This window comes from Mytilus californianus, unplaced genomic scaffold (assembly GCF_021869535.1).
Source record: "Mytilus californianus isolate M0D057914Y unplaced genomic scaffold, xbMytCali1.0.p SCAF_7, whole genome shotgun sequence".
Taxonomy (NCBI): Eukaryota; Metazoa; Mollusca; class Bivalvia; order Mytilida; family Mytilidae; genus Mytilus; species Mytilus californianus.
In genome coordinates, this window is record NW_026262723.1 from 38,031,297 (window position 1) to 38,047,559 (window position 16,263).

Genomic DNA, 16,263 nt, shown 5'->3' on the forward strand with positions numbered 1-16,263 from the left:
AATTGCACTATAGGACCGAACAGAACCAGGAACGCCCAAAGTAAAAACTGCGATAGCGGGATGCATAAATACCGAATCACGTCAAAAGTTATACCACCAAAAGAAAAATAAAAGCACGAAGACAAACAAAGGGGAAAAAAACAATACACTTATACAGCACCTAGGATATATAACTCAATAAAAAAATAAGGAGATGTGGTATGATTGCAAATGAGCAACTATCCACTGAATTTCAAATGAAGTGAATGTAAGCAATTATAGGCAACCGCACAGCCTTTAACAATGAGAAAAACTCATACCGTATAGTCGGCTATAAAAGTTTAATATAGAACAAAACAATTTACGAAAACCAAATATGACAGACATGAACCAACGACAACCACTGAACTACAGGCTCCTGACTTGGGACAGGCATATCAAGAATGTGGCGGGGTTAAACATGTTTCTGAGCGTTCAACCCTTCTCTAACCTTGGACAGTGGATAAGAACATACTATACAAATCAGTTGAAAAGAACTTTACCAATCACATCGATACAAAGCAGGAAAAGATCTAACAAAAAAACATAGACCGGACGTGGCAGGGTATTTATACATCCCTAACAACAAAAAATACACAAAGAACAGATCTGAGAGTACTCGCAGTTACTGACAGCTTGTTGAAAGCCAATAACAATTAATAAAATAATCATTTATCTTATACTAAAATATCAATCAACACACATCAAACATCCAATGGATTTAATTATATAAGATGTCATTAACAGTCAGAGAAAAACACCAACTTGTATTTTTTATGAAGTAGACACTGAATATATATCGATTAGGACTTGGTACTTTTTGATAAACTTTTGAAAAAAAAGACGAAACATTCTTTGACCAAACCCTGGGTCATAAATTTTTGGCTCACACACCGATGACAATGCGGACATTTTTACTATGAAGCGCTTCAGCTATGAGAAATTTTTTATTTTCATGTTGAAGTGATTATATATTCAGAACACAGTAAGTGATAAGACATTCAATAAAGATCATGTGACCATATGACCTACTATGACCTTGACATTATTTTTCACACAAACTGTAAAAGAAATGGATAACATAAAGAATGGATAATATTCTACTCGACAAGAAACATCAAATGAAAGATTAAGTGAGATCATAAGGGCCATCCCCACCCCGCCATTCTAGAATGTTCAAATATATTTTAAATGGGTGAGATCCCCACACCTATCTCATTCTTTGTCTTGTTTGTCATATCAAAATGAATTAAATGATATATCAGGCGAGTCCCAATGATACAATAGACGGTACATAGACTTGTTTCTTTTTGCTTAATTCTCTATAAAAATGTATTTGTAGATATAATTATATGTAATACTTTATACAATGAGCAATAATATATAATTAGACCATTCGTGCACCGATGCCACTTTTTCCAACATCGAGATGCAACTCTAAATGTTTTGGTTGTATGCATTCATGTACTAACGTCATTACTTAATTGACTCATTTCATATCGTCTAGCAAGTTTATTGCTTTTTCAGTGGAACCAGTTAGTGTAAACATAGATAATGTGTTACCAGATGACAAACTGCAAGGTACAGAAGGACTAGATCTGATTATAACATGCAGAGCTGTGGGCGGAAAACCAGCACCTGACGTTAAAATGCTGATATTAGGAAGTACAATAATTGCTTCCGGTAATCAATCTCTTCAACACACACTGCCGACAACCAGTAGATCGTATGATCGTAAGACGATTACATGTTATGCAGGACACAAAGAGATTTCACATTATCCACTTGTTGATGCAGCGAAGTTGTACCTCACCTGTAAGATATTTACTCAAAACGGTTGCTAGTAACTTTTTTTTAAAAACAAAAAATGTTTCAGTTTTGTTATTGTAGCTGCAACAACGGGTGCAAACGATTAATTAAAATCTGATATGAAATCAAAAATATATATCTACATTTATCATATTGTACTCTTCTTCTCTTCTTCTGCATAACTGTGTGTGATCAGAGAATACAATATTCACTTGAAAATGATAATCAATTCCTTATAAGTTTTTTAATATAAAATAAATATGTCAAATTGATCTGAAATACATATATATATATTTTTTTATTATTTGCTAGTTGTCTTTTTATCATTTTCAACTCGGTGAAGGTGCATCCAGCTTTTCATATACTTCCAAATAAAATAAGTGTTTTTTGTGTATAACTGCTACTGTAGGTAGTAAGCCAGAATTTATATAAATTGCTGAGTCAGCTACATTAACAGGTAGTGATAGAATTGCATGAGTATCCTTTTATATTGTTTTGACAGTGATTCTAGATTTTCCCAGTAGACAGTAGAATTTCTAAAACATAGAACATTATTGGAAATACAAATGTTTGTAGCATACTAACGGGCATACGATACAGTTTTGATCCCACGATTATTTTTACTACTTTTAAAGATAAATGGGGTCGAAATTATAGACATTAGGTCAACATTTTATTTTCTTGGAAATTTCTATCCTTTGGACATACATATCTAGCTTTTTTGTTTCAAAAGATAAACACTAGCAGATTTTTGTAAAACATCTGCAATATCTCCTTTACAAAAGTATGCTTTAAATTTATGTGACAGTTATTCGTAAATAATTCATTTAAATGAAATTTCCATAATTATAGAAAAAAAACGGCAATTTTTGCTGTATATTTATTTAATTTAAATTTTTTTTTTAAATTGGTGCACATGATCTTTATACATTATCGAACTCAATGTCATTTTAAAAAAGTGGGGTCCATGTTCTCGTTTACATGCTAATGATTAAATCAGTCGTAAAATACATCTTTTTCTGATAAGTCACAGTTTGACGTCGCGAAAAATAACATTTTACGTTGGCAACGTAATTATATCCCCTGTAACTGTATCGTATGCTCTTAAGGCGGTTACATAATGTTTAATATAAATGTAGGTTTAAATCAATAATTTTAACCGAATTCTAAAACTTTGAATCAAGTAATTAAAATGTTGTGAAAAGGCCTGATTTAATTGGTCAATCAGTATTCTCCAGCAGTTCATTGTGCATAGGGTATAAAGGTTATTCCGCATACAAACATACGTGGACAAACAGTTACGTGTACCTCTAGGGTACGTGAACAAATAGTTACGTGTACCTTTAGGGTATATGAACAGTGTTACGTGTAACTTTAGGGTACGTGAACGACCTGTTACGCGTACTTCCAGCGTACGTGTAACAAAATGAATTATACCTCGAACGGCCCTTCATAGTTTCAGGGTCTGAACCATGTAATCCAGGTAATCCTGTATGCATCATACTATATAATGACCTTCAGGCTTTTTTAAGGTTATCATCTATAGGACATCCTGCTGTATCGATTTGTCCCGAAGTGATATTTTTTGGTCAAAATAGGCATTGGTTTGTTGTTAATAGACCAACATTCTTCTACAAATTTTACTTTGTTGTTGGTTTTAATTGTTAAAATAACACTTTTTCTTGTTGCAGCAAATATCCTTCACGTTAGATATAGTCATATGCCATATTTATTATGTATACATCAACAAGTATATTTCCTGCTATGTCGTCTGCACAAAGAAAGGGGGGGGGGGGGGCACAAGTTTGAGTCTACGAAGTCGTTCAACAGTTGGTTTACATAAACAGAACTTTAAGTTCCTCCTTGTCTTACACCTTGTTCAATATTGAATGCGTAAGATACACATCCTTTTTATTCAACTTGAGTAGTAGCATCTCTGTACAGGTTATCAATCATTAAAATGCATTGTTCTCAAATACCCAGATGGTAAAGATTTCTATTTAGATTTATATGTCGAACTACATCAAAAGCAGATTTTGTGTCAAGCATTCCATATATTGTTGGTTTTTTAAAAAGTATTTATTTTCTCTTTTGAATCCCTCAATTATTATGGATGCAATAAGTGGATTAGAGTTTTCAGCCACACTGAAGGATGTTATGATATTCTTTCATGCTTGGGTTTATGCTCAGTTTGCGTTTGGTTTCTTTTATTTCTATAATGAATGAGTAATGGTGATGCCTCTATGATTGATTGAATCTAAACTTTCTCCCTTATTTTTAAAGAATGGTTCAAAAGTACCAGTTTTCAAGTTGTAAGATACATGTATATTATAACAGTGATGAAATGATGCCTTGTCTTGATGACTGAGCAATGTACTATCAAGTTTTCCTCTCTGAATAGAGGGCATTCTGCAGTAATACCAAGAATGTCAGCTGATTGGTTTATATTTCATTTTTGTAAGGCTTTTTAAATTTATCTATAGTTACTGCTTCATGTTTGTAGACATCTAGATATATTTGAATAATCTGAAAATATTCGGAGTCAACCAAATCAAGATAGATCAAAGTGTGTAGGATCAAAAGGTTTAAATTCGCAAAAAAGGGTCTTCCATCCTTCTAGGATATTGTTGTCACCTATAAGACAGGTTTCACTTACTGGAAGTTCATCAATGAATCGATGAAGAACAATCATGGATCACAATTTGGGGACTTTTTTGTAAATGGGATATCACAACTCGGATATACGTCCTCGTATAATATCCTATAAATCCTTACTTAATTTTTCATAATAGTTTAAAGTGGTACAGCTTACCATTTTTATTACAATGAAAAAATACGATCTACATAAAACCATCTTAGAGACAAACTGAACATTTTCGAGAGTGTAACAAATTCCAAAATTTGTATGAATATTTTTAGTAAAGCCGTTGCCGCCAATGTTCCTCCAGAAATCTGTAGTTATAGAAGAGACAGTGCCAATAAACGTTTCATGTATAACGCATGGTAGTAGACCTGCAGCTAATTTTACGTGGATTATTGGACAAAATAATAAAGATGTTACATTAAACTCTTCCGAAAGTATGACCTTAAATAAGTCCACAGAAACGTTTACAGTTACATCTACGTTAATCTACAGAGTTGACAGAACCTACAACGGACAATTTGTAACATGTAGTGTCAGAAAGATCATAAGCAGTAATATGTCATCAAGCGAACTGCTCAATATTAAATGAAAGTAGATTAAGCAGATCTCAATAATCACATGAATCAATGTACAAGAGAATTGTTGGTTAATGCAAACTGACCTTGTTAAAACTTGTGCTTTATCTAAAATATAAAAAAATCAATTGCTTTTCATTTCGATTTTTCAAACAAATTGTTTTTTGATTTCATGTACTGTATGATTTGGTATTCACAATTTTTGTTTATGATGTTGAATTTCTCCATGTAAAATGCTTAGAGAATATCATTATATTCAGCATCAAATAATTTCTCTTTCTCGAAAAAAAAAACCCCAAAACAACACTTTATAAATGTAATGTGTCTGCAGCGCTCTTCTCTTCAAGCAGCATCGGTATCAACCCAGTGCTGTAAATGATAAAAACACCGACATATAAATTGTATGCATCTGAAGCGCTTCAACTTTCAATTTGGCTTTGATACAGCTAAAATGACCGATCGCTCATGCCATCAATTGACTCAAGTTAACAGCCACTCGCTTGCAGCAATTGCATTAACAGCCACTAACCCGATAATATACAAAAACCACAAATTGCTGTTATCTGTAAACAGGTTTTTAAAAGCCTAACATGAACAGCTACTACCTGACAAAAAAAACCTTCTCTTCTGATTCGTTGCTTGTAACATAAATCTTGCATTTCAATTTGAAATGTGAATGGACTAATTGATGCGGATTAAAGAAGTGTTATTAACACTAAACTCTAAACAAAATATGCCAAGACAAGACAATAGACAACCTTTAACGATGTTCTCAATCCGGGTTACGGACACAAACTAGTTTCCTGAGATCGCCACTCTCCTAATCTCGAACAGTTTGACGTTGTCTATTATATTATATATTTTTTTTCAATTGGAAATTGTCGAATACTTTTATAGAATTTTCTTTTTATAAAGACGAAGAGGGTAACATCGTATATTTCTATATGATAGCAACAGTAACTTTGAAATGTATCCAAAAGGCATGACCATTTTTAAATCGGTAGTTATCTTGGAGAAATTATTTGAGATATATTCCTTTCAATATTTTTCAAAGGCTTTCACGAACATGATTTCATTGTAATTTTTCTCGCGTTTGACACAATAACTCTATTTTTCCTTGTTACGGAGTCAAACTTATATACATATTTGTACTTAGATGCGCCGAGTGTAAGAGTAGAAAATAAAACGTTCCGGCAAACAGATAAGGCAAGGAATGTACAGTGCAGTAAACAAGGTAACCCTAGTGAGTACACATATTTCAAGTGTTATCATGTGTCTTTTTATGATGTTACAATTCGAGAGTTGACGATCGGACAAAATGGAATTTTGGCACTTCCTGAAATATCAACGGAATTTGTCTACCAGGACAGTGGTATATATACGTGTACAGTTGGAAATGGGATTATGGGCACAAATGGACAAGAAACACAATCAGGATATGGATTTGTTAAAATCAATGGTAAGCTTGTATTTAGTTTGATTTGAAAAAAAAGACATTTAGGATAGTTTTGTTTCAAGGTCTAGCAAGAAATATTATTGATAGCATTGACACATACTTTATAATTAGATCCAAACTAAAAAAATCGTATGTTGCAAAAAAAAAATATTAATCATTCTTACTTTCGACACGTTTTTTTAGTAAGATGTATTTGGATAAGAATCAATTACTTAACATTTTTTCTCAGTCCTTTAGGCAAACAAAAGGAGTAAAAATAGAGATCGAAAACAGCCTTTCTATAATTGATGTATTCTTAAAGACATATAACCTGCATAGCGGCAAATTATGATACTCGAAGATGGCACAGCCAATAGATGATGAAAGTACGTTCTTATGTTTATCAAATCCACGAATCAATATACATTTGTACTTGTCAGGACTAAATACATTTACAGCAAAAATTGTTCAAATATTCTAAATATATATATATGTTGTTTATCAGCATATTTCCATTTCTATTGAAATTATAGCACAGCCAGTTTTCGTAAAAGGTAATGATCAGAAAATTATTGGTGTTGGGAAGAAGTGTTGATGTCAATCTTTACGTGTTTAGTGAACCTAAATATACCACAATCAGATGGTACAAAAACACAACCATTCTGAAACAGTCAGTTAAATACAGTTTGACTGAAAAAAATGATGATTGTGAATGACGATTTCCATGGTAGAGAGGTACAACTTGATGGACACAGACTGACTTTGGTTATCAATAGGTTGAGATTTGAAGATGCAGCTGTTTACAAACTGCAATTGTCAAATGGGATAGGAAACTTAGTCGAGCACAATCTTATTCTAGAAATAGGACGTAAGTTTTACCAAAGGATTAGATTGAACACGAAACGTATCCAGTTACAATTAAAATGAATGCTTTGATAAGATCAGACAATAAAATTTGTTTTAATAATTTTCACAACTAGGCTGCAACTCTATTCTGATATAGTTGTTCAAAATGAGTAATTTATTAACACAATATACCAGTCTAATTATTGTGTACTTTATACATTTCGTAAACTATTTTGCTTTTATAAGTCAGTTATTTCCTGTATTTAGATATTCCACAAACGCCTACAAATATCACGGTCGTGTCTGTTGAAGAAACAAGCTTGACAATACAGTGGGTCCATGTGGATGATATAGAATTGCATCTAATGTATCAAATAGAATATAAACTGTCTATATCATCAACCTGGATTCACAAAGAAATGATTTCAAAAGAAACAGGCAAAAAAGAACAACTATATACATTGACTGGTTTACAAACGTCAGCTTATTATGACGTTAGAATTTTAGCGGAAAACAGATTCAACAAAAGTTTACCATCAACAGTTATCACAGCACAGACTCTAATTAAAGGTAAAATGTATTTGATAATATGCCTTATGTTCAAAAAATGTCTTTCAGCATGTAATTTCAAAATCATCGCACAACATACTTGTGTACTATAATTGAACTGTTGTTATCTTTGCTAAATCATGAGTTAAAATTAGATTCAGCCGTAATGTCAAAAAACGATTGCGGCCATGTTTATCAATGTTTACTAGCTTCAAGTTTTGAGCAGTTCAGTCGTCACCAACAGCAAATTTCATGAAGGAACATGTACAGTCATAACGGAAAAAATTATTTAACACATCACTATCTACCGTTTTACAATCTAGAAAACAATCTCGGACTTCTAGTTTTTGGATATTTTTATATTTTTTTTTACTCATGGACAGCATCGAGCAAAGTTTTGTTATGGTTTTTGCACATTTACGTTGAATAACATTAAAGAGTATATTACTTCTGAAAGAACGTTATCTAAAATTTCAACTACGTTCATGTAGAGTCGCAAGATTGGTTTATCTTACAAAAATTCAAATGCGATTGTATCGCGGTTTTCTGTGTAAAACTAAATGGCAGTTTCAAAATAAACGTGAAAAAGACTAAACTTGATAAAAACTAACCCATAAACTGACACAAATACGACTTTTGGAGGTAACAATCGATCACATCACATGAATTGAAATTTTGTACAGTACATCGATGTACATGTAACCTCTTAATTGTAATATCTCATAAATGCATCTATGTATTGTAATCCTTCCCTTTTTTACCAGGTTGACGGGAAAGTTTTCATGGACTGAAATCATTCTCTATAGATCGCAGTGTTCTCTTTTTCTAGTGTCAACATAACTGAAATATTTACTATCAAATATAAAAGACCGATTTACACCGAAATTATTTAAGAGATCACTCAGAAGGTATTTGTTATTTTTAATGAGAATATACAAAGTTACAAATGTTTTGATAAGCAACTTTCAGCTTGATCGATTTTCTTTTATCGAATGGCTTGGTATTTAGATTTAGACCTTTATCTATCCAGAATTAATATGATATTTGAAAGGGCGTATATCCTGGATATACAGGACGTAAAAACATCATTCTTATTAAATGACTCTTATTCTCTCAGTGATCAGTTTCTTATAAGACATTTCTGATCAATGATTTTGAGAAAACACAGTTAATGCTATACAGTCTGTAAGCAGTTCGATGGTAGCTTTGGGAACATCTTCTACTATTATTACCATTGTAGCTTGGCTTGTAGTAGGTAAATATCATTATTGTTTGGTTAATAATATGTCGTCTTCGTTTACTGTTTATTTCACTGTCTGTAGAAATATCAAAATCTTTTTTTGTTTATGTTTTCTCACCTCTATGCGTTCCTGATGAAGGAACATCCAGAAATCAAACATTGCAAAATTGTAACGACAATTAACAGTTTAGATTCCTAATTTAGGAACACCCGTTGAAGAAAATTAACGTCTTCACGAACATCTTAGTGTTTTGTTTACGCTTGTTTCTTTTTATATTTTTTTTAACAGTAGTCAGGATTTAACAATACCCCCACAATCACCACCTGACTATGTTCTGTTGGGTAAACATTGAATTATATGTACAAGATGATCCATTTTGTTTTTTAAAGTCATAACTATTAAACAAGAATATAGTTACTCAAAAAAGGCTACTCACACTCACACTCACACTTTCACTCACTTCTAATACACAGCCACTACAAGCTTACCATTAGTATGAACGCATGTCTACACATAAGGTAAAATACAAATATCAACTACTCGCTACAGTATAATTTAAAGTATAAATGATGATAAATCATGAAAATATTTTGTGTAGTGGGGACCAGAATTTTTCATAAGCATTTGCTCTATCATTTTTTTTTTTGCAATATAAAATTCATTAGATTAGTATTGTTTTATTCTGGATTTTAGTCATATTACACTAAGAGCTATCTTTCTTAACTTACATCTGGAGATGTAGATTTAAGCTATAATAATTAACAAATTTATAAACAAATGTCTATATACCAGCTTTGATTACTTGGAATTACTACAAATTTTCACTTCTTCGTACAATGAACATCAAAATTATTTCATTTCTCCTTAAAAACTGTTCTTGCACCTGTACAGGAAGTTTTATCTAGCACTTATAATATAGTTTTATTGTTGATATTCACCCCATATGTACCAAGTGTAAGATTAGTTTTATTGATATTAAAGAAATTTCTTGGTATTCCTAAACGGAAGATTTTATACACACAGAAGAAGAAGTATACTTAACAACAAAATTATTTTCATTTACCTGTGTATAATATGACGCAGGTTTTTTTCAAAAGTGATGATTTTCTAAAAATTGTTTTACATTTCACATTGGTATCATACTTTAACTTTGTTTAAACCTGTTTATTTACTTTTGATTTTAATTATTTATCCCTTATAATTTTTATTAACTATGTATTTGCATTCAGGTATCACAGATCAAATTTATTCGTTCATTGTGTGTTAATTTGCGTTTTTTGATTGAGTTAAGCCTGCCAATTGATATTTTATAGTGATTTTATTGTGATGTTATACTATTGTTTCAGAAAAGGGAGAAGGTTTGGTACCATTAAAACGTTTAATCCCGCTGCAAATGTTTGCACCTGTCCTAAGTCAGGAATCTGATGTACAGTAGTTGTCGTCTGTTTATGTAGTTCATACGTGTTTCTTGTTTCTCGTTTTTATATAGATTAGACCGTTGGTTTTCCCGTTTTAATGGTTTAACACTAGTAATTTTTGGGACCCTTTATAACTTGCTGTTCGGTGTGAGCCAATGCTCCGTGTTGAAGGCCGTACCTTGACCTATAATGGTTTACTTTTATAAATTGTTACTTGGATGGAGAGTTGTCTTATTGGCACTCATACCACATCTTCCTATATCTATCTCTTTCTTAGTGATGCTGAATTGATCATCAGCTAATTTGATTTTCTGTAAAAAAGACAACCAAAAATTGAAGGTAACATTACAATCTTAAAACCTCATAGACGGTACATAGACTTGTTTCTTTTTGCTTAATTCTCTATAAAAATGTATTTGTAGATATAATTTTATGTAATACTTTATACTGAGCATCCTTTAAATATGTATCTCAACAACATCTTTTCAGAATAGAAAAACACTAAGACCATTTTAAGGTTTCAGAATTTGTTACTTCCTCTCATTTTAAAAAAAATCTCATTTTCGGAATATGCATATTTTATGTACATAAATTTCAACTTCTTATTTTCCAAAATCTGTTTAGAAAATGCACCAAAAGGAACAAAATTTTAAAAGTTCAAGTTACGATAATCTTTGATGTATATTTAAATATATTTTGGAATGATAGATAATAAACTGTAGTTATTTATTCAATACTAAGTTGATGTCTTACTTGTTGAAATGTTTACAATGATTTGCTTTGACTATCTACAATTTCATTTATAAATTGTATACCATATACCTTCCATTTCATATGAACAGGATATACAAACGCTGGTATAAATTTTAAAACATCCAATGATATTCTGGAACAAATAACTTTGACATGTGCAGACAAGAAATATGTCTTTCCAAAATGGATTTTTAAGCAATTAGAAATTTCTTTAATCTTTTCATTTCGTAATGTAAAGACTCTGTTACCATCAAACTGTTTTGGTTCTGCAAGGAAAAAAATCTTCCAAGTACCGTCTGATTTTGATAAAAATCTCTTTATCTAAGATAATTCAAGATACGTACAGAAAGACTGCAGTGCACCATATTTAATCCTCCTTGTGAAAAATCTGCATTAAGAGTACATGTACTACGCTTGACTCTATCAGTCTTGCCATTCCAAATAAAAATTTTTTAAAAATAGTACTTAATTGAAAATCAGGCAAATTCGACAGAGCAGTCAACAAATGAATTAATCTTTGCAATGCCAAAGTCTTAACTACAGTAATTTTGCCTATTACTGTTAGTTGAATTTCTATGTTGCCAGCTTTTAAGTGTAACTGAAACCTCTTTGAGATATCGAGAATACAATTCAAATCAAGAGAAAAATCTATTTCTAAAAGTCAAAAGTTTGTATAAAACCACATAAGATTGTAATTAGGACATGATATGTGATCAGAATATTTTTGTCACCAATCACAAGAGGTCTTGGCTTTGGTGTGTTCATTTTTAATCCAGAAACATGTGAAACGAATCAAAAGAATTGAGGTTTTGTTGTAGGAATGTCTCACAACCATCTAAAGTAAGAAAAGTATCATCTGTATACCGACTTAAAAGTTTTTGTTTAACATTGATGAGGATACCTTGAAAATTGGGATTGGACTTAAGTTTCAAAGATAATAACTCTACATCGATTACAAACAAATAAGAGGAGAGCGAATCTCCTTGTCGGCAACCTCTTTCACGATTTAAAAAAAAATCGATAAATGGCCATTGTTGATTACAAACTTTTAGCACTTTTGTAGAGAGTCATGAACCATCTGCACATTGAAGGACCAAAATTAAAACTTTTTAACGCTTGTTAGTACACGGTAATAAAAGGTAAATAGACGATAAAGACACATTTATTTTAGTCACATAACAGTATTAATTTACTGGAGTAAAAGACATGCACAAGGAAGAAAACTATTAACAGTATCATATTTTTTCTGTAGCGACCTAAATATCCTGATATGACCAGCCTAGTCTAATAGAGTTAAAGAACCCGCTATATAATAATCTCGTTGTTCAAAAACTTTATTATAATTGATCGTATTACAATATTTACGTGTTACTAACTAGTGATTGCAAGTGAGGTATATAGTAATACATTCGTAAAGGGAGTTTTTTTTTTTTGCTTTACCCTATAACACTATGTTTTCAAACGATATTTAAGACAGCGAAAAACGAATTTTAAGCTTTATAGGATTGACAGCTTTATTTCCATTGATTTGAATTACGAATAAATATAAATGTTATTTCCCTGTAGAAGAGAAATTTACGTAGAGTTTTGCAACAGTGAGAAATTTAAGCGTATCAAACATCCTTTATGTTTTACAAGAGAGTTGATTGTGTACGATGTCTTGTCTTAGGACATTACTACAGAGAGAATATTCAAATTATAAAGGACAGTAAAAGATAATGTGAAACACTAGATAAATAAATATATTTTTTTAGGTTTATTTTGGTTCAAACGAAAATCACCCATCAAGACTATAAGGTAAACGATTAATAAATATATATGAAAACGATAAAGATATATACTTTTAACTTGATATGTAATGGTCCAAAATATCAACCGAATATCAACAAAAATGAGACGAAAAGTCGTCCTGTTGGTCAGAAATGTTTACATAAAAAGTATGATTTAATACAAGGATCATATCTAAGGAGGTGTTTGGTGTGTATAAATTTCATCAATTTCATTTCTCCCAACAAACACAAACATTTTCAAACATCCTCAAAAGAGGGAACAAAGCAGACCAATTGCTTTGCTGTTATCTGTTTGCATTTAAAATAAGTTTTACAAAAACTATTTTTAGTTACTTATATTACTTTACGATGACAAAAAAACAGACATATATATTACCAGATGTACCAAAATACGATTTTATTAAAAAGGTAATTTCAGATTTGATTTTATGAAGTTCTTTGTCTTTGATACACTTTTACGCATTTCGAAAATTTATGTTTCAACAGTGGTGTTTCCGACAAAGTTTTGGAAAATTTATGTTTCAACAGTGGTATTTCTGACAAAGTTTTGGAAATCAAGAAGTAACAATATAGCTGAAAAAGCACCATTTAAAGACGCAAAAAATCTAAGTATGATAACAATAGTATACATTAGATCTCAATAACTAAAACTAATTTGTTTAGAAATAAAACAGATTTTTTACAACAACATCTTAACACCCAAATGTATGATGTAGTTACAGATTCTACAAGGATTAAGACAGGTAATATTGATACAATAATGGTAATAATTTTTTATAAATCTCAAATCACCGGTTATTGTACCTGCTTGGAAATAGCAAACGAAATATAATTCTATTTTCGTGACACAATTTACACGGTTTAATAATCGTGTATGGCTAGAATCTTGGATGGCATATAATGCATCATTATCATTTAATATAAAAAGAAGAAGTTGTATGATTGCCAATGAGACAACTCTCCACAAGAGACCAAATGACACAGAAATTAACAACTATAGGTCACCGTACGTCTGTACTTCGGCTCTACCTAAAGAAGGGTTTGCATGTACGTGATATTTGTTTTATCTTTCATATTTTCATGCAAGTTCTTTTTGCAAGCCTTGTCAATTTTCAAGGTTATTTGTTTCTGATTATATCGATAAAATCGTAACCAGTGAAATTTTAGAGTGTAAAATAAATAGCCTTATAGAATGACCTGTAAAATATATTTCATTTGGTATCCTTTGTTTTATCTTAAATACATCAGAATCTTAGATTGGTTTTCATTAAAACTAGTCTGATCGTGATGACTGGAATATTTACTTTGTGCACGCACCTAGTATCAATATGTGCCACTCCGTATGCCTCCGCGTCATTCCGTATGCCTCCGCGTTACATTTAATACAAATCATGTTACAGTCGCTGTTTGAAATACTAAAGGGGTCTATCTGAAGGTTCCTCTTTCCTGTTTTCTCTTTTGGAATTTGTTCTATTTTCAAAAAAATTCTAGCCTGAACGGGGTCCTGTTTCACAAATGATTTTACATACATTCCAGATCAACCAAGAGATATAAGTGATACGTAAGTACCGTTTTTATCTTTTATAAAAGAGCACTATATAATGTTCGCTTTCAAATATTGATATGATTGTCGCTTTTAACAATTTTTATTTGATTTTAACCTTAACATCTGATAAGATTCTTCTAAATATGCATTTTTGATAAATCGCCATTGCCATTTGTTTATGAGATCAAAATATGCATTTAGCTAAATATAATTATATGCCAAATCAAAGTTAGTGTATTTTACTTAACTGCCTATCTTATAATTAAAATTCTAAATGTCTGACTGTTATCATTTTTAATTTTTTAACCTTACTTTAAGAAAATGTTCAACTTTGATAGAACCTATGGAAATAAGAAGTTTTTGTAACTGCGAACATTCCTTGATAAGGCATTGTTTCATTGTTTTTTTACACCGGTATTCTAATGTAAAGCGGCTTTGTCTCGTGTATTTTTGTGGTTTTCTACTCATAACAACTGGAAAGCATTTATAGCTTAATGACAAGTTTATCCCAACCCTATGTTTATTTGCCTTTTCCAAGTTAAGAGCTTAGCTAGTCAGTAGTTCATTTATATCTTTTGAAATCGACCTTGACATAAATGATATCACAGAACCAGTTTATTCAGCCTCATATCTTGACTTACATCTAAAAATTGACAATGAGGGTTGGTTGAGAACAAGACTTTACAACAAATTGGATGATTTTAGTCTCCAATTGTTAATTTTCCATTTCTATGAAGCAACATTCCAGCAGCATCTGCATATGGATTATATATCTCCAAGTGGACAGGATACCCCAGACCTTCCGCTTCCTATTATCATCCCTTTAATAAAGAGTTACTGCTTTCAAGACGCTATTGAACCAGTGGCTCCAAGTTGTAAAGTTGGCAGAGCTTAACAGACGACTGTATATTGAAGATTATTGAACACAAAACGTTAACCAGATTATGTTGGTGTTTGTGTCTTTGAGTTGTTGTCTTACATCACAATTTAGTAATAGTGAACAATTAAAAAAAATATACTTATCAACTTGAAGGAAAGCCCGTCAAACAATAAAGACTTAAAAGACTATATCGAATCATATTTCAAATCAACAAAGATTTCCATTATTCAAAAAAATGTTAAAACCTAAACCAATGTCGACCATACGGTCTACTTTCTACTAAACATTTTATTCTTTGCTATACAACATTAAATTGTCTACAATAAATCAAAATGAATTTTTACTAGTAAGCCTGTAATGAATATATGCACAAACTTTGCAGTTCAAAGGCAGCCTACGAAGCTCTTGGTTTGAAAGATAAGCCAAATGTTTATAGTGAATTCAAGTAAAAGGTATGTATTTAAGTTATGTTTTTGTAATGATTAAACAGTCTGAACAAGAATATAACATTCAAGGTCATGCAATGAGGTAACCTTTTCATGTGAAGGTATTGGTTTAAACTTCATGTCCCTGATTCCGATCGTCAGAAACACTACATTTATTCCAACGTTAAGATATGCATTTTATTGTAACTGTAATTGAATAAGTAAAGTATTGACTGCGTTTTCCTTCCGTTTTAATAAGAGAAATATGACTAATGGGAAAAAACATATCTTATGTAAACGTGTAATAAACTTTGATTGAAAACAAAACTTTATA

At 31.3% G+C, this 16,263-nt stretch overlaps 1 protein-coding gene across 1 annotated transcript in view; it reads left to right on the top strand.

The window, feature by feature from the left end:
- LOC127708382 (uncharacterized) overlaps nt 1-15,953 on the top strand; it is a 199,686-nt gene extending 183,733 nt beyond the window's left edge. The window contains exons 7-13 of the mRNA XM_052213243.1: nt 7,258-7,349; nt 7,595-7,765; nt 9,036-9,131; nt 13,043-13,085; nt 13,742-13,821; nt 14,615-14,639; nt 15,887-15,953. Of these exons, the coding sequence (XP_052069203.1) occupies nt 7,258-7,349; nt 7,595-7,765; nt 9,036-9,131; nt 13,043-13,085; nt 13,742-13,821; nt 14,615-14,639; nt 15,887-15,953 (574 nt within the window). The remainder of the gene's footprint in view (nt 1-7,257; nt 7,350-7,594; nt 7,766-9,035; nt 9,132-13,042; nt 13,086-13,741; nt 13,822-14,614; nt 14,640-15,886) is intronic.
- The last annotated feature ends 310 nt before the right edge of the window (nt 15,954-16,263 follow it).